Source organism: Neophocaena asiaeorientalis, unplaced genomic scaffold, assembly GCF_003031525.2.
Source record: "Neophocaena asiaeorientalis asiaeorientalis breed wild unplaced genomic scaffold, Neophocaena_asiaeorientalis_V1.1 scaffold243, whole genome shotgun sequence".
In the NCBI taxonomy this organism is placed as follows: domain Eukaryota; kingdom Metazoa; phylum Chordata; class Mammalia; order Artiodactyla; family Phocoenidae; genus Neophocaena; species Neophocaena asiaeorientalis.
This window is the reverse complement of record NW_020173113.1, coordinates 74,949-100,440: the sequence shown is the minus strand read 5'-3', so window position 1 is coordinate 100,440 and position 25,492 is coordinate 74,949. Positions and strand designations below refer to the sequence as shown.

The 25,492-nt window shown below is 37.4% G+C and overlaps 1 protein-coding gene across 4 annotated transcripts in view; it reads left to right on the top strand.

Moving 5' to 3' along the window:
• The window catches only part of JADE3 (jade family PHD finger 3), a 142,538-nt gene that overhangs the window by 79,750 nt on the left and 37,296 nt on the right, over positions 1 to 25,492 (top strand). For all 4 annotated transcript variants that reach the window (XM_024743542.1, XM_024743543.1, XM_024743544.1 and 1 more), the window contains one exon: positions 12,465 to 12,622. In XM_024743542.1, the coding sequence (XP_024599310.1) occupies positions 12,465 to 12,622 (158 nt within the window). The remainder of the gene's footprint in view (positions 1 to 12,464; positions 12,623 to 25,492) is intronic.

Here is a 25,492-nt window from a genome sequence, read left to right as displayed (position 1 = left end):
TTTCCTTTTTCTTTTTTTTTTTTTTTTTTTTTTTTTTTTTGGCTGCACTGCACAGCTTACAGGATCTTAGTTCCCCAACCAGGGATTGAACCTGGGGCCTCAGCAGTGAAAGTGCAGAGTCCTAACCACTGGACTGCCAGCGAATTCCCCCATGTTGATTTTTCTATGATGGTTTTAAGGGTATATCTTTGTGTAGATTTTTAGTGGTTGCTCTTGGGAAGCAACCTTTAAAAGGGAGGGCCTTTAACAAACATGACATCAGTCTCCTGGTCTCTACATTTTACCACTTTGAAGTAAAGGAAGCTTACCACCATTTGGTTTGTTTATCCACCCCACCCCCACCTTTATCATATAGTTGTCTTAAATATTTTCTCTACATACATTGAGAACTACATTAGACAATGTTAGAATATTTGCTTCAACAATAAAATATTATTATAAAACTCAAGAGGAAAAGGGTAGTCTCTTATATTTACCCGTATTTTTATTCTCTTGTTCTTCCTTTATTCCTGATGTTCCAACTTTCCTTTTGTTTATTTCCTTTCTATATGAAGAACTCCCTTTAGCTATCCTTTTAGGGGGAGTCTGCTGGTGATAAGTTCTCTTAGTTTTCCTTCATTTGAGAATGTCTTGGTTTTACCTGAAGGTTATTTTCACTTGATATAGAATTCTGGTTTGACAGAACTTTTCTTTCGGCACTTGAAAAATGTGCTACTTCCTTCCTGCCTCCATGGTTTCTAATTAGAGATCTGCTCTCATTCAAATGGTTGCTCTCCCATAGATAATCAGTCATTTCTTTTCCAGTTGCCTTCAAGATTTTTCTTTGTCTTTAGTTTTCCCAAGAAAACTTTAGAAATCCATGCCTGGGCATGGATTTCTTTGGGTTTATCCTGTTTGGGCTTTGATCAGCTTCCTGAATCTAAGTTTATATCTTTTGCCAAATTTGGGAAATTTTCAGCCATTATTTCTTCAGCTATTTTTCAGCTCCACCTTTTTTTCTTTTCTTCTTTTGAGACTTCAACTGCATGAATGCTAGATCTTTTGTTATTTCCCACAAGTCCTTCAGACTCTTCCTGTTTTTTCAGTGTATATTCTTTCTGTTGGTTAGATTAATTTCTCTTTTTCCCTGTTTCTTTATTCTGTTAATTCCATTATTCTATTGAGCCTATCCTATGTGTTTATTTCAGTTATTATATTATTACATTTCAAATTTTCCATTTGGTTATTCTTTGTATCTTCTTATTTCTTTGCTGAAACTTTCTATTTTGTTGTTTCAAAAGTGTTTGTAATTTCTTGTTGAAGCATTTTTATGATGGCTGCTTTAAAATCCTTGTCAGATAATTCCAACATTTGTGTCATCTCAGTGCTGGTATCTGTTGATGGTCTCTTATTCCTGGTTCTTAGTATTATGAATGATTTCCTATTGCATCCTGGGCTGGGTTTTTGTTTTGTTTTGTTTTGTTTTTTGGTATTATGTTATCAGACACTAAGTCTTATTTAAATCTGCTTTGGCAGGCTTCCATAATAACCAGACCAGTGGGGAAGAGAGACACTGACTTTTTACCACCAGTTACACAATTCCTAGGCTCCCCATCCTAGTTCTGTTATCTCTCTAGGAAGGTAGTTCTGTTATCCCTCTGGGAAGGGGGAAGGTTGGCTCATTACTACTTGGCAGGGGTGGAAATCCCCACTTTGTTACCTCCACTGATAGCAGGGGCAGTGGTGTGGTAAGGGGTACTGCATTACTGATGGGCAGTGGTGATAGTCCAGGCTCTCTACCCAGTCTCTGCTGATATCACATTGAGGAGGAGGAATGCCTTATTATTGCTGGGTGGGAGTGGATGTCAAAGCCTCTCAGGTGATGTCCACTGATGCCACAACAATTGTTCTTTTTTAAAAGACATTTTAACATCTTTTTTGAAATATAATTCTTACAGCATACAGTTCATCTACTTAAAGTGTATAATTCAGTGGGTTTTAGTATATTCACAGAGTTGTGTGGGTAACCATTACCACAGTCTAAATTTAGAACATTTTCATCACCCCAGAAAGAAACTCCCTATCCATTAGCAGTTAACTCCCTGGGCCCCTACTCCCAGCCACTGGCAACCACTAATCTAATTTCTGTTTCTGCAGTTTTGCCTATTCTGGACATTCCATATGAGTGGAATAATACAATATATGGCTATTTGTGTCTGGCTTCTTTCATTTAACATAAGATTTTCAAAGTTCATTCATGCTGTAGCATGTATCAGTACTTCATTTCTTTTTTATGACTAAATGATACTCCATTGTATGCATATATCACATTTTTAAAATCCATTCATTAGTTGATAGACATTTGGGTTGTCTCCATTTCTGGAGTATTATGAGTAATGCTGCTGTGAGCATTCATATACACGTTTTTAGGGGGACATATTTTAGGTGGACACGTTTTTAGGTGGACAAAACACCTAGGTGTAGAATTGCTGAGTCTCATAGTAACTCTGTTTAACTATTTGAGGGAATGCCAGACTATCTTCCAAAGGGGTCTCATCAGTTTACACTCCCACCAGCAGTGTCCAAGAGTGTTTGAAATTTGTTATTGCTATGGGTACCAGAGACTTGGAATTCCTCAGATAATCTTGTTTTTGTCTCGTCTCTTGACTTTTCCCCTTGTGCTTGTCCTCAGAGAGATTTTGTTTTCTACAGCTCTCCTAGCTATAAGCCACTGTTATCACTGGAGGCTTTAGTGTGGTGGTAGGGTATGAGGGAGGGGTGGTGTTCTCTACTCTTCTGATTATGTCTCAGTCTTTGGAGTGTGTAGTGGTCCTGTGTCTGGGGGTGAGGTTGGGGAGGTAGCCTTCAGGAATAGAGCATTTTTGCCCCTGCCCACTATTTTCCTGAATGCCTGCAGCAGGTATCCTCTGGTATTCTCAGTCTATGTCCTTGAGGTTTTCTCTCCTGCAGATTAAGGCTTTTTTCTCTGTTGAGTAACACAGGGAAGCTGAGGCTGGGTGCTTTTCCCTTCCCACAGCACTAGTCCAGTGCCCTCACTTGAAATCCTTCCTCTGTAGATGAAGCCTTTTGTTCAATAAGGGAGCCAGGACACTGAGCACCAGCGACCCAGACAGCACCACTGGGGGAGCTTTTTCTCCAGGTTCTCCCCCATCTTCCCTGTGAGTGCCCTCCTGGGTTTCTAGAGAAAAAGCTTACAAGAAGGTGGGAACCCCCTATGACTACAGCCCCCAGAAGCTTCATATTCTCATAGTAGGCCCCACTTAGCCCCCAGAGATTCATCAGAATTTCTAGTTTAATGTTCCTGCTGGGGCTTCTGCCCCAAGTAAGGAAATGCTCCTGTCCTGTGTCTCCCTGCAGGCGTGCTTGCCTCTCTTTGAGTTTGACTATTTGTCCTGTGACTCATTTCTCTAATGGCTTCACAAAAACTCGTTAATTTGCTGCCTCTCCTGCCTTTTTCTTCTTGTAAAGATGAGAATTTCTTTTTTCTGACTCTCTACAGATCCAAGATGAAACCTTATTTTTTAGTCATTGAAGTGCAATATAAATGATCTTTTTCACTGGGGCTTAATTGGCTGCATTGATAGACAAATATTTTCTTTGATGTTTAGTGCTTTGGTGAGATTCCTGTGTGTGCCTCCCTGAGTTATCCTCTAGAGGAGTATTTCCTAGGGGTATGTGAATTCCACATACGGTTCAGGGGCTTTGGTACCTTCTGAAAATTGTATACAGACTTTTAAGGGTATGATTTTATGTGTATTTTTTTTCTGAGCTAGTAGCCTTCATCTGATTCTCAAAAGGGCTCCTATTCTAAAAGATGTTTTTAAAAAGCTAATTGCCCTAGAAAAAGCTCATAGTACTAGATGACCAATTTGAATATATTAAAAAGTCTTTTATTCTTTCTCAAAAGCCTGCATATTTTCACCTAATATTAGTCTGACTGGTCTGTAAAATATATCAACCTATCTTAAAAGATTGACTGCATATCTTCTCTAGGCCCAGAGTCTCATTTATTATATCTAAGACTTTCATAGCAACAGAGTGAAAGCTCATATATTTTAACTCAGCAGAGAACACTGCATACTCTCAAATAGAGCCTATTTATATCACTTTACCTGTATTTCTAACAAGCTTGATTATTTGGTTTTCTGACCCACAGCAGATAAAAAGTACTAAGCTTGCAAATGCACACTTACTGCACAAAAAGGGACATTGAGGAATGGGAGAAAAACTTTCAAAGCAAACCTCAGTTGTCATCTCTTGTATGAAAAGTGCTCACATCTCCAAGTCAGACTCAATTGTTCCTCCTCCTCCATTAACAGGATGTATATGCCTCTGATACAGTAAGGAGAATAATCAAACCTACCTAAGCAGCCCAAAAGTACATTGCTTTACGGGAATCGATGTTCCAGTTGATGTCAGCCCATTAGCCATCAGAAATGTCCTATTTATTCTTTATAAGAAACCTAAGAATTATTTAAACTACCTGAAAAGTATTTCCATGATTTTTAAAGTTTTAAACTTAGAAATTGAATAAGTTTGGCTTCATTGGAAAAACCAGCGTGGGACACAGTATCTTGACAACACTGGCTACTTTTGTTGATATAAAAACAAGCTTGTATTCTTTGCTAGGTTTTCTCTGCTTTAAGTGGTTGATTCTTTTAGATAACCTGAAAAATCTTTTCTTGCCTTAAGATTGTATAATTCTAAGAAAACCACTTACGGTTAATTCCTCTTGATTAAATAGAGTTACCGTGTTTGCAGCTGTTTTTTAATGCTTTGGGGGTGACATCTGTTTGTCGTCAGTTATGTATTTCAGATTTAGTGACTATGAATCAAAACTGATCAATCTCTCTGCTTCATTATACATGGACCAGACAGTGTTCCCCTTTGTGTCATACAGGAAGCACATGTTTTGGCTTTTCCTCTAAAAAGTGTCACAGAAATGTTCAGACTAGCTGTGCTTATAAGAAACTGCCCACTGAGAGATGTTAATGAGAACAGTAAAAGCCAGAGCTGTCCATGAAGGGCATTTTCATTTTGTGGCTCTGGCAGGTTAAGCATTGATATTCTAATTGAATTCATAGTGAGGCCTCCTTTGTTTCTGCAAGCATCTGAGAGGCCAAGATGTGCATGCACTGTTGGACTTGGCATAGCTTCTGGGCTGTATGTTAGCCTGTGAATCCCCTCTTTGACCATAAATGAGCAGCTATCTGGTAAGTACAAAGCATTTTTGTTTCAGGAACTTTTGGGGAAACTACCAGTGCATATAAAATAGGCACACAGTTAAGAACTTGTAAAACTTCTCAACTTCATTACCTAGGTCAGTGTCAACATCCAGATCCCTCATTCACAATCTTTAATTTAGCAACAAATAGCCATGTTTCATTTTGTGAAGTTTCTGCATTACCGCATGGCCTAGAGAATGTTGGTTAAAGTTCTCGATGGAGCTCTTGCTTGGGAACACTGTCTTTGGGAGTCAAACCATGCACGTTTTAGTTGAGCCCTGAACTCACATCTCCTTTTACCCATCAACAATTACTTTATGGACTAGAGAGGAGAATTCAGCTATATACTTCTTTCTGCCTTTAGAACTAAAGCTGAGACTATGATGATGATAATAAAATAACTGCAACTAGAGTTTATTTAGCAGTTACAATGAGCCCAATACCATGCTAAGACCTTTACATAAATTCACCTATTTAATCCCTACAACTACCCCTATGACGTAAGTGTTCTTATCCTTGTTTTACAAATAAGTAAATAAACATGGAGAATTTGACAGCTTCCCAAACTAGTAAGTGGTGAAACCAGTAGACCAATCCAGGCAGTCTGTCCCTGGACCCATATTCCTCTCTTTAAAGATTTTTTTTTTTTGTAACGCTTTTCCTTTTTCTTTTCTTTTATAAATTTATTTATTTTTGGCTGCATTGGGTCTTCGTTGCTTCATGGGCTTTCTCTAGTTGCTGCTCAGTAGTTGTAGCGCACGGGCTTAGTTGCTCCGTGAAATGTGGGATCTTCCCGGACCAGGGCTTGAACCCACGTCTCCTGCATTGGCAGGTGGATTCTTAACCACTGCACCACCAGGGAAGTCCCCTAAACATTTTTAATTTCACTTTTTACCATATAAAACATTTACCTGGTTCAAATATCAAACTATGAAACAAAATACATTCAGAAAGATTCAGCTTTTGTCTCTCTTCTCCCTATTTTCTCCCCTTTCCTCCGTGCTGTTTATTATTATTTTTTAGTTCTTGGTTTATCCTTTTATTGTTTATGAAAATATATACAAATATGCATGTATGTGTGTGCCACTATATGTATATAAAACTCATACTTCTACCCAGGATACACTGTAACTATTTTGTTTGCCTGTGTTTATTTTATAAACCTTTAAAAATGACTTTTCTTACCAGAAGCAGATTCATGAGACCAGTCTGGTAAATGTATTTCATATCACTTTGCAGATATCTTCCTGAGTACTGAACTTAAATTCCTATCCCCTCTTCAGCATTTTACGTTCTGCCTCATACTTGAAATGTTTGACTTCTACAGCAAGATAAGGCAGACTCTTGCACTCTGCCTTGAGTAAAAATGCTTCTCTAGAAACCTTGGATCTGATGCTGTTTAATCTGGCTAGCTTGTAAAATTGAAATCAGGCTTACCATGTAAGTCTATTTTTTTCTAAAGGTGGAAGGGAAATTTACAGTAGTCATTGGATTTAGCCTTCATTTGCTTAAGAAAAATAGGTATGAGTTGATTGGTATTTCTGCAGTCCGAGGTTTTCCAGACTTCACAGAGTGCCTGTTCCCTGGAAGTTTACTATTTCTGAAGCAATGGACAAGGGCCAGATTTCATTGGCCTCTTTGTCTAGAGTCTTCAGGTTACTCTTCTGTTTGGTAAATGTGTGTATTAGTTTTCTAGGACTGCTATAACAAATTACCACAAACTGGGTGGCTTAAAACAACAGGAATTTATTTTCTCACAGTTCTAGAGGCCGGAAGTCCAAAATCAGCCAGACTGCATTCCCTCCAAAGACTTTAGGGGAGATTCCATTCCTTGCCTCTTCCAGGTTCTGATAGCTATCAGCATTTATTGACTTGTGGATTAATGAATCACTCCAGTCTCTGCCTCCATGGTCATAATCCCTTCTCCTCTTCTGTCTCAAATCTCCCTCTGCCTTTCTGTTGTAAAGACACTTGTTATTGGATTTAAGCCCCACCTGGATATTCCACGATGATCCTTTCATCTCAGAATCCTTAAGTTATTTATATCTGCAGAGATCCCATTTCATATAAGGTAACATTCACAGGTTCCAGAAATTTGGATGTGGACATATCTTCTGGGGGGCCACCATTCAGCCCACTGCAATATGTTTCCAGGCTACTTAGGAAACTCTACAAAACAGACTTTCATAAGCAGTTATATCAAGTATGAAGACATGGCTTATGCTGTGTGATTATTGTTAATCCCAAAGCATGATTTTGCAATCAGTTGATTTATTTTGAGAAGTGTATTGTATGGAAAATAATGAAATATTTTATGAGGTTGAAAAATACTTGGCTCTAGTATTCTTTGCAGAGCTAAGGTAGGATTTCCCACAGGCAGTAGTTGAGCACAATTGTAAATTGCCACCGCGTCTTAACCACTGTCTCATTAAAGGCACTCTGGTAATTTATAGAAATGGATCAGAGTGTTCAGCAAAATGGTGATTCAGTTTCTCCAACTAGCCACCCAGAACACTGAGCTCTGTGCAAAACATGTTAATGGATATGTCTGTGATCCTCTCTTACCTCCTTATACAAAGCATTATGTAGTAAACCACCAGTTTTTTGTTTCCTATAGACTTAGCTTTCTCCCTGCACAGTACCCAATTAACTTTAATTGGTTAGGATTCTTGGTAGGAAAGTCATTTTGTTGCCACCTCGACACCAGCATATTTAACGTTGGTTTCCTGCTCAGGTCATATTATTCATTCTAAATCTTCCCTAAATGAAACCAACAGGCATTTGTAGAGTTGTCCCTGCAGAATAGCAAATGGAATGAGTCCTTATGCATTTAAATGACATCATTCAATTATGTGATAGTTCAGTCCTGTACTCTGTGAAATGTCAGTTTAAACAGAACTACACCAACTGAGAATTAATTGCTTTCTTGTACCATGCGCTGTGCTTCAACTTTCATGTTACACATAACTTGGACAGTGTTTCTCTTCAGAGAACCTTGATTAGCATTAAAGGCTAAAATGTTTGCTTGATGGCATCTCTTCCTTTGATAATCCAGAGATGTAGACACATTTACCTTAAACCTGCAAGTGGTTGTTTGATTTTTTTTCAGAATTAGCACTTAGTAGGTGAGGTATATATCAGTGTATGTATGCTTTTATATGAAAGTTTATTCCCTCATTGTTTAGGCATTAACTGGGCCTTCATCAGTGAAATCAGTACCAGGTTAGCTGAAGAACTCATGGCATTCTTCTTTCCTGTTCTTGAAAAGGCAGAATCACAAAGCCTAAGTTGCCACAGCAATTTAAGTCATGTTCCCAGGCTTGTGAGTACATTTCTGTGCCTGTCAATCACGCAGGAGCCTGTTCAGTCAGAGGATAACAGTACATCAAACTTTAGATGGGTATTCATTCCCATATTGTCAGTACCTAACTGTGCTTAAGGTGCAGAAAATGGACTATAGGGAATCTCTTTGTCTCTGTAAGTCCAAGTTTTAGCTGTACCCATATCATCGTCCCCTACCTCTGGCCTTTGAACTTTCCACACAGCTAGGGATCCTTTGCGAGGGGTAAGGTTAAGGCTCACACTGGGAGCCTCTTGGCTGCCACAGTAAGCATATCATTCGTGTCCTCCTCACCCCTGTGCACACTGCTGTGCAAATTGGAGCTGTCTATACTTTGTTTCTGTTTTTGTTTTTCTTCCTGGAAAAGCATTTTTTTTTATTTTATTGAGGTATAGTTGATTTACAATGTTAATTTCTGCTGTACAGCAAAGTGACTTTAGTTATACATATATATATTCTTTTTCATATTCTTTCCCATTATGTTTTTTTAACATCTTTATTGGAGTATAATTGCTTTACAGTGGTGTGTTAGTTTCTGCTTTATAACAAAGTAAATCAGCTATACATATACATATATCCCCATATCTCCTCCCTCTTGCACCTGCCTCCCACCCTCCCTATCCCACCCCTCTAGGTGGTCACAAAGCACCAAGCTGATCTCCCTGTGCTATGTGGCTGCTTCCCACTAGCTATCTATTTTACATTTGATAGTATAAATTAGTCCATGCCACTCTCTCACTTCATCCCAGCTTACCCTTCCCCCTCCCCATGTCCTCAAGCCCATTCTCTACATCTACGTCTTTATTCCTGTATTCCCGTCCTGCCCCTAGGTTCTTCAGAACCATTTTTTTTTAGAGTCCATATATATGTGTTAGCATACGGTATTTGTTTTTCTCTTTCTGACTTACTTCACTCTGTATGGCAGACTCTAGGTCCATCCACCTCACTACAGATAACTCAATTTCGTTTCTTTTTATGGCTGAGTAATATTCCATTGTATATATGTGCCACATCTTTATCCATTCATCTGTCGATGGACACTTAGGTTGCTGTAACTGTGTATACTTTGCAAGCCTCTGTACAAATAAATTTGAAAACCTGGATAAGATAGATAACTTAACCATGGAAATACAGATTACCAAAATTGACCCCATTGGAGGTAGAAAGCTTAAAGAGATCAATTTCCAAAAAGGTAGAGAAAATTAATAAGGAACTACCCCACTAAAAAGCACCAAGTCCAGATGGTTTCATAGGGACCAGATAGTCCCAATAATTCTCAGATTATTCTAGAGCATTGTAACGCAAGGAAAATGTCCTAATTCCCTTTATGAAGCATGCAAAACGCTGATACCTAAATCTAAAAGACAAAGACAATACCAGAAAAAAGGAAAGAAAGAAAACCGCAGATAAATATCACTCATGAGAATGATACAAAAATAATATTAGAAAATGAATATAATACCATATTAAGAAAATAATATATCATGACCAAATAGATATTCATTCTAGAAATGCAAGTTTCAGTATTAAGAAATCTAATATTATCATATAGCATATTAATATATCTAAGGAGAGAACTATATAATTATTCCCATATATGCTAAAGAAGTCTTTAATAAAATTCAGTACTTAGGCATCATAAAACATTCAAGAAAATAGGAACTGTAAGATACTTTCTTAACATTATAACATAAATATGGCATAGTCTTCAACCTAGTATCTTATTTCATGGGGAAACACTAGAGGCATTTCCACTAATTTCAGTAAGAAGACAGATATGCCCATTATCCCCATTACTATTCCAAATATCAGTAGAGGTATTAGTCAGTACAATTAAACAAAAGAAACCAATTAGAGACATAAGACCAAGTAAAGATGATGCAAAATTCTGTTTGCAGATGATGCAATAGTATATTTAGAAAACCTTAGGAAAGTCAATGATAAAACTAACTCAAGCCATAAAAGAATTTAGTAAGGTGGCAGGATATGAAGTTAACATATAAAAATCAATAGCTTTTATAATCAGGTGGAGGATATTAACACACCTGGGGCATGTTGTAATGCAGGAAGTTAAGGAAATACTCAAAAAAGGGTGGGATGTGTCAAAAGAGCACAGGTGCAAGCCAACCTGAAAGAGCTCCCAGTGACCAAAGGTGGAACAATTTAAGCATCAAAATAAATAGCAATAATACTGCATTGTAACCCAAAGAATAAAATAGATCCATGAGTCTATAATGATATAAATAAATAATTGAATGAATGAATGAACAAACGAACAAACAAACAATAAATAAGGGAGAAGGGGCAGGTCTCTTTTACAGAGGAATTCCAATTAATAAATGTAGAACTGAGGGAAATAGAAAATCACCATTAGAATACCACAGTAATAACTGTTACAGGCAAGGTATCTATTCGTGGATGCTAAAATTAGTCCATAACAGTTTGAGGAGAAACAGGATGTTTTTATGATCTCAGAGTATCTCCTCTAAGATATTTATTAATTACAAAGGAAAATATAGTAACCTAACAGCTGAGAAAACCAGCGAGACACACTACCTTAACCAACTGATAAAGTTTAACATCACCACTAATAAGACATTGAGATCATACATTCCTGATATAATGGGATAAGAGGGTCACAGCAGCCTTTCTATGGCATTTTTGCTCAAAACTAAATAACCTCGGTGAGAAAACATCAGACAAACCCAGATTGTAGGGACATTCTATAAAATATATGACCAGTACTCTTCAGAAGTGTCGAGGTATGGAAAGACTGAGAAACTATCACAAATTGGAGGATACTAAGGAGACATGACAGCTGCTGCAGTGTGGGATCCTGGATTGAATTCTGGAACAGAAGGACATTAGGGGAAAAATTAGTAAAATTTGAATAAGTTTTGTAGATTAATTATAGTAATGTTAATTTCCTGGTTTAGGTAATTGTACTCTGGTTATGTGAGATGTTAACATTAGAGGGAACTATGTGAAGGGTATATGTGAGCTCTGTACTATTTTTGTAACTTCTCTGTAAGACTAAAATTATGTCTAAGTAAATTTTAAAATTAGGTGATAGCTAAATAAACGATTATAAGTTATTTATTTATTTTAAAATTAATTTTTATTGGAGTATGGTTGCTTTACAATGTTGCATTAGCCTCCACTGCACCACAAAATGAATCAGCCATACACATACAGTTATCCCTTCCCTTTTGGACTTACCTCCCATTTAGGTTACCACAGGGCACTAGGTGAGTTCCCTGTGTTATACAGCATTTCCCATCAGTTGTCCATTTTATATATACATAGTATCAATAATGTATATGTGTTAATCCCAGTCTCCCAATAAGATAATCTATACCATTTTTCTAGATTCCACATATGTACGTTATTATACGATATTTGCTTTTCTCTTTCTGACTTACTTCACTCTGTATAACACTCTCTAGGTCCATCCACATCTCTACAAATGACCCACTTTCGTTCCTTTTTATGGCTGAGTAGTATTCCATTGTATATATGTACCACATCTTCTTTATCCATTCCTCTGGATTATAAGTTATCATAGGATACTTGTTGCTTAATTTGAGAGAGTTAAGGATTGTTTGTTTTATGCAGACTCTTTAAGAGTAACCTGTATTGTTGATTTAAATTCAAAGAGCCCAGAAAAATAACTCACGAAGTACCCCTTTACTCTTTATTAAATCCAGAACAAGCTGGCTTCCCTGTCAATACTTCAGACTCTTTACAAATAGAAGTTGATCTGGCCATTTATGAAGTTAAGAGATGTCTCTCTTGTTGCAGTGCAGAGTGGGTGGGGATGGTCTTTTTAAAAGGAGAACATTAAATGGTGTTAGTTCCATAGTGATGATCTTCTCAAGGTGTATGCAATGTCTTCCCAGGTATTCCGGAAGGACCTTATCAGTGCGATGAAACTTCCAGACTCTCACCATATTAATCCTGACAGCTATTACCTCTTTGCGGATACATGGAAGGAAGAATGGGAAAAGGGAGTCCAGGTACCAGCCAGTCCAGACGCTGTTCCACAGCCTTCCCTCAGGTATTTTTATGCTTGTATCTTTGATTTAGGGGATGAATTCTCTTATGGTTATCTGTGTACTGCTTGAGGAGAGACTTTGAGTGGCTAATTAAACATTTATAATGCAAAATCACATACCATGTTCAGCAATTCACTCAGACCAATGGCAGATTATACCAGCCTAGGATAGGTCAGTAGTTGAAGTCAAGGTCATTTATTTAGGGATAATATATGTACCTATTCACAGGATAAAACTGTTTGAAGTCCAGTCTGAAATTATAAGGTTTTGGAGACCAAGATTTCCCAGTCTGACACAATAATCAGTAGCATTTATTAATTAGCCTTTGAAGAGAAGCAGAACATTAATTACATAACCCCATAATAACCCTATTAATATATAACGCCATGACAAATTGCTTCATTTTAATAGGGGCTTCATAGTGATAGCATCTGTAAACAGAGCACCAAAACATACAGAGTTTGTAAAATGCATAAACCCAAATGAAAGGGGGTAGCTGGAATAATTAGGTTGACCATAAGCACACAGCCTTCATTTGCAAAGACCTGAGAAGAAAGTTTTAGTAGGAGAGGACTTTTCTGACAGAGGAAGTAGTAAGTTTAGCTCCTCAAGAGTAATGACTGGTTTTGGAAGCCACTTTTTCTTACTGGTCTTTGTGTTCCCAGTGCTTTGCACAAAGGCCAGCATGAAATAAAATGCTTGGTATAAGTTTGAGTGAGTGGGGGAAGGAAGGAATAGAATCAGATAAAGGGGCTGGTAGGATCTGCTGGTTACTATGAGAAATGGTACATCTCATTGTATAGCTATCTATTTCTAGTACATATTAGGTTCTTAAAGGTCAGAGACCACATTCTTGAATTCTCAGCCCCTAGCAGCAGGTTCTTAGGTCTTAGTCATATTCCAGAAATGCTTGTCAAATCACTTTTAAAAACCCAAGCCCAGGCTGTCCCACCCACAGAGAGACTGTCTATGTTCTGTTAAGGAAAACTTCACAGTCTTGCCCAGTACACTTATGGACCCTTACTAGTTCATCATCATTGCCACCATCCTCCTAGAAATCACAACAGCATCATGAATGAACATAGGAGTCAGGCATTTTCATGTCCTTATTGTCAGTATTTTTATATACTGTTGCAGTAACTGGGGAGCCTAGACTTCCACCTTAAACCAGCATTAATGATGCATCCCTCTCCCTCCCATCTATCATACTATCAGAGGAGACTTTCACCACTCCTTAGAGGTAATGAGGACACCTGCTCCCCCCACCCCGTGGTATCAGTGGAGGCCACATAGGGAGCAGTAGTAAGGTGCTCTTATCAATCCCAGCAAAGGAGGTATCAGTGGAGGCCTAATGGGAAGCCAGAACTCTCAGCATCACCCAGTAGTAACAAAGAGTCCCTGCCCCGGATGTCAATACAGGCCAAATGGTGAACCAGGACATATACAATCACCTGGCAGTGATGAGGTGATATCCACCCCCAACCTGATCTCCATCCAGAGCAGTGTCAGAGGAAGCCAGTCAAAACAGAAGTTTTAAAGAAGATCCAGAGTCTCATAGCATAATCCCCAAAATGTCCAGTCTCCGGTGAAAAAAATCACTCATATCAAAAACTAGGAAGATCTCAACTTGAACAAAGATAATCAGTAGATGCCAGTACCAAGGTGACAGATATTAGAATTATCTAACAAAGACTTAAAAGCAGCCATCATAAAAATGCTTCAGTGAGCAATTATGAGTACACTTAAAGCAAATGAAACAATAGTATCCCCCCTTTCATACCTGATATTGGCAATTTTTATCTCCTTTTTTACTTGCTATAGGTTGGTCATTTTTACTGACCATTTCACAAAGCCATCTTTTTGTTTCATTATCTTTTCTGTTTTTAATTTATTTCTGCTCTTATCTCTATTACTTCAATTATTTTAGTTGCTTTGGATTTATTTTGCCCTTCTTATAGTTTCTTGAATTGGGAGCTTAGCTTATTGATTTGAGACATTTCTTCTTTCCAATATGAGCATTTAGTGTTAAAAATTTCCCTCTCATCACTGCTTTAGCTATGTCCCACACATTTTGGTGTGTTGTATTTTCATTTCATTCACTTTAGTGTATTTTTTCCTTTGAGACTTCTTTCACCTTCTTTTTTTCCCTTGGGACTTCTTTTATTTAAAAGTGTGGTTTTTACTTTATTTGGATATTTTCTTATCTCTCTATTATACTTTATTTGGATATTTTCTTATCTCTCTATTACTGATTTCTAGTTTTGATTCCATTGTATTAGAGAACACTCTGTATAATTCCAATTTGTTCCAATTCGTTGAGGTTTATTTTATGACCCAGGATACAGTCTATCATGGTACATGTTCTGTGGGTGCTTGAAAACAATGCCTGTGCTGCTGCTGCTGAGTGGAACACTCTATAAATGTCAGTTCAATCCTGTTAGTTGATGGTGTTGAGTTCTTCTATATCCTGGGTGATTTTCTGTCTGTTCTATCACTTACTGACAGAGGTTGAAGTCTCCAGCTATAATCGGGGAATTGTGTTTTTCTCCTTTCAGTTCAATCAGTTTTTGTTTCAGATGTTTTGCAGCCCTGTTGTTTGGTGCACATACATTTACTATTGCTATGTTTTATTGGTGGATTGATCGTTTCTTCATTATGTAATATTCCTCCCCATCTCTGGTAATTTTCTTTGCTATGAAGGCTACTTAATCTGATATTAATGTTGTCACTCTTGCTTTCTTTTGAGTAACGTTTACACTGTATATCTTTCTCCATTATTTTACTTTTGACCTACTTATATGCTTATATTTTAAGTGTGTTTTTGGTAGACAGCATATATTTGGATCATGTTTTTTAATCCATTCTGCCAAGCTCTGACTTTTAATGGGTTTAGACCATTTACACTTAATGTAATTATTGATATGTTAGGGCTTAAGTCTGCCATTTTATTTTATTATGTGTGTATGTGTGTGTTCTCTGTTTTTTATTTCTCTCGTTTCTTTTTCCTGCCTTCCTGAGGGTTACCTGAACAAATTACCACAACTTACCCAGTGTGAAATAATCATTTGAAGAGCCCCATAACTATTAATGAAATTGAATTTGTAATTAAAAATTCTCCCTAAAAATACCTCCAGGCCCAGATGCTTTCACTGGAAAATTCTTCCAAACATTTAAAGAAATAAAAAGTGATGATACTGGAAGAGAAATTTGAATCAAACTAAATGTAGTTATAGAATAAATAGTTTACCATGGGAATGTGGATACACTGTTGCAGTTTGAGAGGAACTAGCTATGCAGCTAGAGGAACTTAATGAAGGCAAACTTATGGACATAAAGAAAGTGATTGTGATGAAAAGAATGAAGATGCCCCAGAGAAAATGATGCCAGAAAAAAACTGCACATTAATGGAACTCTCAGAAAATTTTTCGACAGTCAAAGGACAAATGTTGGAAACTGATCCAAGTTCATAAAGGAGTATGACAACTTGCCAAGACATAGAAAAGGTGCTTGCTCTGTGTCATAAATTTTGTAATTAAAAGAAGGAGTCAAGCACTGTACTCTTGATAAGTTTTTACAAAGAGATAAAAGAGTTTAAATTCTCAGTGTTTCAAATTATAGTGTATTAAATACATATTGGTTTTACTATTTTTTATTTCCCTATATAGTTATAGCCAACAGTAAGAGAGTAAAATGCTTTGACAAAAATTTTAAAGGTCACTGAACAATCACAGTTTTCCCCGTTGATTATTAAGATTGCTTTTCACAGTTTCAGTTTGCACAGTCATTTTTACAGTACAGTACCACTGTGCAAAGCGAGGACTACCTGCTTTAGTGACAGCAGATCAGTGGTTTTTTTGGAAGTGGCCAGTGGAGCAGGAGGATACAAGGAAACTTTTAGAGGTGATGGATATATTTATTATCTTGGTTGTAGTTCTGGTTGCACAAATTTATATGTGTGTTGGAACTTGTTAATTTGTACATTTTAAATATATGCAGCTTAATATGTAATTTATACCTCAATAATGTTAATAAAAGTATCATCCATGTATGTAATTATAAATATATATTTAAATATATAAACAATCATCACAAATAAAGGAGTGTATAGATGGTAATAAAATGTGGTAGTGGGCACATGAAGGCACAACAGTATGTGATGAGAAGAGAAAAGGAAGAAAGACAACAGATGTGACTATAAGCTACCCAAGAGCAGAACCCTTACCGTCAAATCGTAGGTTTTCAATATACGTTTACTATTGTAAGGAGAATAGGATGAAGGAAGGAAAGAGGAAAGCAGGTGGGTGTTAGGAAAGAAAATTAGCAAACAACCAAAAGAGATTATAGTTGACCCTTGAACCACATGAGTTTGAACTGTGCGGGTCCACTTATACGTGTTTTTTTTTCAGTAGTAAATACTACAGTACTACACAGTCTGTGGGTGGTTGACTCCACAGATCCAGAACCACGGATGTGGAGGGCCAACTGTAAATTATGTGTGAATTTTTGACTGCATGAAGTGTCAGTGCCCATTACCCCTGTCTTGTTCAAAGATCAACTGTACATTCTTACCAGCATTGTATGAGGATTCCATTTTCTCCACATCCTAACCAACACTTGTTATTGTCTGTATTTTTTATTGTGGCCATCCTAGTAGGTATGAAGTATATCTCATTGTGGTTTTGATTTGCATTTGCTTGATAGCTAATGATGTTGAGCATCTTTTCTTCATGTGCTTATTAGCCAGTTGTATATTCTTTCTGGAAGAAAGCTTTTCTACTTTATTACAAAGAGAAGAAGCCTTTATGTGGTCAGAAAAATACAAGGTTGATCTTTTTTCCCTTCCTGTGAAACACTACTGTTCAAACTGCAAAGTGAATCATCTCAGTTCACCTCTTTATGTTCTATCACATTCACTTTGGAATGGCTGCCTTTGGCTGCTGAAAGTCTACCCCTTTAGTGAAAAGGGTGACAAAGTCCCCTGACCAGCAGTTCTAGAATATCCCATTTTTACTTGGTGCTTCGATGCATACCTCCCATATATATCTCTTCTTTGGAGAAATTATTCACATCTTTTGCCCATTAGAAAAATTGGGCTATTTGTCTTTTTATTGTTGAATTGTAAAAGTTCTTTACATAGTCTAGGGTTTTTAAAAAATATTTATTTATTTGGCTGCACCGGATCTTAGTTGCGGCACACAGGATTTTCATTGCCGCGTTCAGGATCTTTAGCTGTGGCATGTGGGATCATTTAGTTGCAGTGTGCAGGCTCTTAGTGGCAGCATGTGGGATCTAGTTCCCTGACCATGGATCAAACCCAGGCCCCCTGCATTGGGAGTGTGGAGTCTTAACCACTGGACCACCAGGGAGGTCCCTAGATACAGGTTTTTTTTTATCAGATATATGATTTGCAAATCATTTCTCCCTTTCTGTGGGTAGTCTTTTCACTTCATTGATGGTGTCCTTTGAGACACAAAAGTTTTTAATTTTGATGAAGTTCAGCTTATCTATTTTTTTTCTTTTGGTTGCTTGTCCTTTTGGTGTCATATCTAAGAAATCATTGCCTAAACCAAGATCATGTAGTTTTATACCTATGTTTTCTCCTAAGAATTCTGTAGTTTTATAAAACTCTTACATTTGGGTCTTTGATCCATTTAAGTTAATTTTTGTGTATAGCATGAGATGTTAGGGGTCTAAGTTCATTCTTTTGCTTGTGGATATCCATGTATCCCAGCTCCAACTGTTGAGCAGCTTCCGTTTTGAAAGCAATGGACACTGTATCCCAACCTTACCCACCTTGGTTCCACCAGGCTGCTATGAAAGAAAACACAGTTCTTGAATCACCAAGAAATCCCAGTTCCATCTTTTTAAGTCCCTTTTCACAAATCTACCAAGGTGACTTTTCAAGTTTTTCGTACTTTGAACTGAGATGCTAATTTCTCTACTTTATGCTTCACTCTGTCCAAATACGTTACTTTTTCCCACTATATGGGAAAATACCATATATGTTCCTTTTTTATTGGTTAATTTTACAACTTTTTATGTTAGTGTTTCTTTTTTATGTCTTTGTTGGGTTTTTTTCATAGGTTACAAATTCTGTAGAAGTTAAGGAGGTGCCTGGTAAAAGTTTGGTTATTTACACTATTGAGAGTATACTTAGATAGTTTTTGAAATTAAAAGATGTAGCTTTATTCTCAAAAGCCACAAATAAAAGTATTTTCTTCTGACATAACTGCCAAATCTAAACAAATGTAAATGTTTCATAGCAAACCCTTGCAATGATTGCTTTTAGATTTAAAATAACGATAGTGTATTACCTTCATATAAAAATAAATGTTCACTAATAATTATTCAATTGTAAAAATTCTTCCTGCCTTCCAAATTTAAAAAATTGTCAGTGTGCATTAAAAGCATGATGACATTCCTTGATTTTGTGATAAATTTTTTTTAATTTATTTTATTTTTGGCTGCATTGGGTCTTTGTTGCTGCGCACGGGTTTTCTCTAGTTGAGGCAATCAGGGGCTACTCTTCATTGCGGTGCGCAGGCTTCTCATTGTAGTGGCTTCTCTTGTTGCGGAGCATGGGCTCTAGGTGTATGGGCTTCAGTAGTTGTGGCGCAGGAGCGTAGTAGTTGCTCGTGGGCTCTAGAGTGCAGACTCAGTAGTTGTGGCGCACGGGCTTAGTTGCTCCATGGCATGTGGGATATTCCTGGACCAGGGCTCAAATCCATGTCCCCTGCATTGGCAGGTGGCTTCTTAACCACTGTGCCACCAGGGAAACCTGTGCTAAATATTTTTAATAAAGAGTGTTATAGCAGTTCACAATAGCATATGAAAAGTATCAGAATGTAAAAACAAAAATCTTTTAATATATTATTTTGAGTTGACTCCTCCGTGTTAGTTTTAGTAAAATTAAAACCTCATTGGTTAGTTATTTTCTACTGATGGATAGCTCTGGAGAAAATATTCTAAGATATAAATCTGTTAGAGAAATTTAAGAATGAATCTAATGCAACAAAATAGTTACTTAAGTGGAAACATACATGAAAATATTGGGAAATAATTTTTTACCGTTATGTATGTATTAGTCAGGATAGGCCAACTGCTATAACGAACATCTCCGAAAGTCTCAGCATCTTAACATAATGAAGGTTTTATTTTTTGCACATGTCTCCATCCAGTGTGGGTTTGGGATGTGAGTCATCTCTGCCTGACATAGGCATTCAGGGACTCAGGCTCTTTTTGAGTGACTCCTCTGTCTGCCAGGTCTTTTCCCACTCCCTTTTCCACCCCCAAACTTCTAAATCCAGTCTGCAGGAAAAGAAAAGGCAGTATGGAGGGTTATGCAGGCATATTTGGAGGGGGGCTAGACTTTGAAGTGGATTATCCACACATACGCCATTAGCCAGAACTCATTCACATGGCCCACCTAACTGCAAAGGATACTGGGGAATGCAGTCTTGCTATGTGCCTAGATAGAAAAAGAAACAGGGTTTGGTGAACACATTAGCATTTCTGTGTTACTCCTTGGTAGTGGTATTACGAACTCAAAGCTACATGAGCACAAGAACCTTACTGATTTCTTTTTTAACATTTTTATTGGAGTATAATTGCTTTAACACTGGTGTGTTAGTCTCTGCTGTATAAAAAAGTGAATCAGCTATACATATACATATATCCCCATATCCCCCTCCCTCTTGTGTCTCCCTCCCACCCTCCCTATCCCACCCCTCTAGGTGGTCACAAAGCACCGAGCTGATTTCCCTGTGCGATGCAGCTGCTTCCCACTAGCTATCTGTTTTACATTTAGTAGTGTATATATGTCAATGCCACTCTCTCACTTCATCCCAGCTTACCCTTCTCCCTTCCCGTGTGCTCAAGTCCATTCTCTACATCTGCGTCTTTATTCCTGTCCTGCCCCTACATTCTTCAGAACCATATTTTTTTTCTTAGATTCCATATATGTGTTAGTATATAGTATTTGTTTTTCTCTTTCTGACTTACTTCACTCTGTATGACAAACTCTAGGTCCATCCACCTCACTACAAATAACTCAATTTCATTTATTTTTATGGCTGAGTAATATGCCATTGTATATATGTGCCACATCTTCTTTATCCATTCATCTGTTGATGGACACTTAGGTTGCTTCCATGTCTTGGCTCTTGTAAGTAGAGGTGCAGTGAACATTGTGGTACATGACTCTTTATGAATTATGTTTTTCTCAGGGTATATGCCCAGTAGTGGGATTGCTGGGTCATATGGTAGTTCTATTTGTAGTTTTTTAAGGAACTTCCATACTGTTCTCCATAGTGGCTGTACCAATTCACATTCCCACCAGCAGTGCAAGAGTGTTCCCTTTTCTCCACACCCTCTCCAGCATTTATTGTTTGTAGATGTTTTGATGATGGCCATTCTGACCGGTGTGAGGTGATACCTCACTGGAGTTTTTATTTCATTTCTCTAATGATTAGTGATGTTGAGCATCCTTTCATGTGTTTGTTGGCAGTCTGTATATCTTCTTTGGAGAAATGTCTAGTTAGGTGTTCTGCCCATTTTTGGATTGGCTTGTTTGTTTGTTTTTTTGATATTGAGCTGCATGAGCTGTTTGTATATTTTGGAGATTAATCCTTGTGCTGTTGGATTCTCTTTTCTAGTATTTTGTTGAGGATTTTTACATCTCTGTTCATCAGTGATATTGGCCTGTAGTTTTCTTTCTTTGTGACATCTTTGTCTGGTTTTGGTATCAGGGTGATGGTGGCCTCGTAGAATGAGTTTGGGAGTTCCTCCCTCTGCTATATTTTGGAAGAGTTTGAGAAGGATAGGTGTTAGGTCTTCTCTAAATGTTTGACAGAATTCGCCTGTGAATCCATCTGGCCCTGGGCTTTTGTTTGTTGGAAGATTTTTAATCACAGTCTCAATTTCAGTGCTTGTGATTGGTCTGTTTATATTTTCTCTTTCTTCCTGGTTCAGTCTCAGAGGAACCTTACTGATTATTGATTTATTAATTTATTTTGGTTGTGCCTGGTCTTAGTTCTGGCAGGTGGGCTCCTTGGTTGCGGCATGTGGGCTCCTTAGGTTTGACAGGTGGGCTCCTTAGTTGTGGCTTGCAGGCTCCTTTAGTTGCAGCTCACTGGCTCCTTAGTTGTGGCATGTGAACTCTTACTTGTGGCATGCATGTGGGATCTAGTTTCCTGACCATGAATCGAACCCAGGCCCCTTGCATTGGGAGCTCAGAGTCTTAACTGCTGTGCCACCAGGGAAGTCCCAGAACCTTACTGCTTTTACTCACCACTGTAACCCTGTAGTTGATGCTATGATCTGTACTACCCAGATTCCCATTTAGTCTTAGGACCTATCCACATGGTCAGGATACTCTGACTTCTTACCTGGCAGCTCTGGGCTCCAAGAGTGAGTTTTCTAAGTGATGAGAAGTGGAAGGTGCCACTCCAGCAGTGGCCATTTCATCATCTCTGCCTCCTATGACTCTTCCTCAGACACTGCTTGACCAGGTGGCTTGAGCAAGACCCCAGTCTGGTTATTGAGTCCAGAGAAACTGTGATTAAACACTGCTTCTCATTCCCTTTCCTCAGCCCTCAGTGTTAACCTTGTAAGAATATAAATATATATTTTTCTTTTTACAAATAAGCCAATGGAGATAATTTAGTGTTACTAACATAGTATTTATAGGCTTAAAACAAATGTACTCGTGGTGATTAAATGTAATTACTGTTATAGACTTTACCAAACCATAGTGGTTCTCAGGCAACACAAAGTAGAGAAGGAATTCCGTGTTTTTTAAAAATTATCAAAAAGGAAACTGAGAGTCAGCCTAGACTCTTGTGTCATCAACTCCTGCTTTTCCTTCCCACCCTACCTCTCATTTTTAGTCTACTTAATAGATGACATTTTTTTAAATAAATGACATTTAAAAAAATTTTTTTTAATTCTACATTCATCAGGAAGAGACAACACTAACTTTACTGCTTACACAAAACTGTCAGATCCAGAATATGAAAATGTTGGTATAAGCCAGATAAATTATTTACATACTGTTTTTTAAGCATAATTAGCTTCTGTGCCTCATTTTTTGCAATTTATGAAAATCTAGATGTTTAGCTAACTTCTTTTGGGAGCAAAGGAGGAAATAAGGGTGCCATTCTTTTTGGAAGCTATATAATTTTTAAATAATATGCAAAGTCAAATATTATGGCAAAAAAGACTGTTACTAGCTCATTTTTACTGTTGTGCTTGAACCTGGATAGAATTTTTTTTCTAAGAAATCAATGTAAATGAAGTTTGATTATCAGATTTACAAGAAATTTAAAACTACCAAAGCTTTGAAAATACTCACAAGCATTAGATTGTATATCAAACATAAAGAGAAAGTAGAGAATGGAAAAGTCTTACTAAAAATCTAGAAGCACTAGTCAAGACAACAAAAACCTCATACTCTTCAAAGCCCAAATCCCCTGAATTTTTTATGTGTAAGCATTGAACTTCAGTCTGTTTTCCCTAGGGGATTACTTGACTCTGTAGTTGAGATCAAAGGAATATTGACACTCATTTTAGGTAACAACATTTTGTTACCAAATTTAGCTGAATTCAAAGCAGTCTTGAAAATGTGCAGTTTCTTCTACAGTAAATATAAATGAATTTATGTGTGATAATCCCGCAATTATAATAATTATAATTTTGGTTAAAAAAAAAAAAGAAGGTGCCAGTCTTAAGGCCTGTGCTCAGAAAATGTCACAGTATTACTTCTACCATATTTTATTAGAGCAGTTGCAGAGAGCTCCCAGACTGAAGGGGAGGGAAATAGGCCCTACCTCTCAACAGAAGGACTATCAAAGGATTTATGACTACCTTCAATCCATCACAATAGTAATATTTGTAATGTTTGTATTTGAGTTACTTGTCTTATTGCCTACAGATGGATTAATCATTCAGCTAGAGAAACTTAAATACTAGTAAAACTAAGCACTTGCTTTTTATTTATTACCTAATTCACAAGATTGTCAAAATGCTTCAGAATTTTATTTCCTAATGAACTTACAGAAGTAATTTTGGATGTATATAAATTAATTGACCTGATTCTTGGGTGCTAAAACTGAAAAGGGGTGAAAAAAGATACAACAGAGTAGGTGCAGCAAATCCTTTTAGAGTTTTTGTTCCAGCTTTCAGGTTAGGTTTTCCTCTCTGTTCCATTATCCTTTCTGCTATTCTTTTGTCCCTTAGTTTAGGGTAGTGTAGTGCATATACGTGGTGATTGAGGGGAGGGGTACAGAGAATTCTGAAATGGAGCCAGCTTGCGCTGTAAGTTACAGCTGTTTAAATAAGCCTTTTCATTACCACAAGGAATTTTTTGAAGTAAGTTCAACAAATAAAGATGATGTTAGCCCCATTTCATGTTTTTTAGGTAGACCGTGGCTGATTTTGATGCTCATCAATGATAAACAAGTTTCAGATAGTTTTTGTTTTGTTTTGTGTTCATTTGTATATTTAAATCCGTTTCTTTCACAGTAAGGTTCCAATGGAAGGAAGGCAATGCTTCATGTTTGGTTAAAAGGAAGCATGCATTATAAGTTATATTACACATAAGTGGTTAATGTTATATTTATCATGTATGTGTATATGATTTTTAAATTGTAGATGAATTATTGACTTACTGTAAAAACAAAAATAATCAGAATACAAATATTAACTGTATAATGTATATGCTTATACAACATGTACATATGTATGTACAAATAAATGGGAACATTCTGTAACTTGCTTTTCTCACTTAACAATATATTATCATATACTTCTGAGTCATTAGTGATACTGGAAGAGAGGATGATTAGGTATCCAGAGAGGCCTAGTTCTCCTTGGAATGTAAATGTTGGACTAACTGGGTTATGGAGAGCAGTACTGTCTTCACTAAACTCCCGACTCAAATATTTAACCACCAATGCAATGTTTCCACTTGGATGTCCAATAGACATCTCAGACTTAAAGTGTCCCAAACTGAACTAGTGATGTTCTTCCCAAACTAGTTCCACCTGTAATTTTCTACGTTTAACTAATAGCAGATTCATTCTTCCTGTTCAGTCTTTCAGGCCAAAATTCCTAGAGTCATCTTTGATTCTTCATTGCCTCATACCCCATATTCAGTATCAAAGGAGATCCCCTTGGTTCTACTTTTCAAAATATATCAGATTTCATATAGTAAGTCAAAGGAAGAATGGCCCCTAGTGATAAATGGGAGCACAAGCCTGCCTCCCACTGCTATATTTTATCATCATGCTTCTCTCACCTCCCCCACTCTCCTTGCCCCACTCTTCACACACCTCCTTTCCCATTCCATTTTAGGCAGCAGCAGTCTACCATTTTGCTTTCAATTATGAGAATCAATAAAGAGCACTTTTATACACACATTTATCTTATTTAAAGTTTAAAGCAGTCTTTTGGTAGCTTTTCCAGTTACTATTGCTGTGTAAATTGTTTTTCCAGTTACTGTTGCCCCCAAACTTAGCACCAAGCAACCATGTTTTTATACTTATAGGTTCTGTGGGTCAGGAATTCAGACAGGGCACAGTGGGGATGGCTAGTCTCTGTTCTACTATGTCTAGGGCCTCATCTGGGAAGACTTGGAAGTTTGGGGGTGACTCAGCAGCTGGGGGCTGGAATCATCTAAAGGCTTTCACTAACGTGTCTGCCACCTGGGCTGGGATGACATAAAGATTGCACATGGCCTCTCCATTTGGTTTGGCTTCCTCATAGCATGACAACCTCAGCATAGGCAGACTCTCTACAGGCCTCAGACACAGGGGTCCACATGCACATGTTCCAGCAAAAAGATGAAGCTGTTTTCCCTTTTATGACTCAGCCTT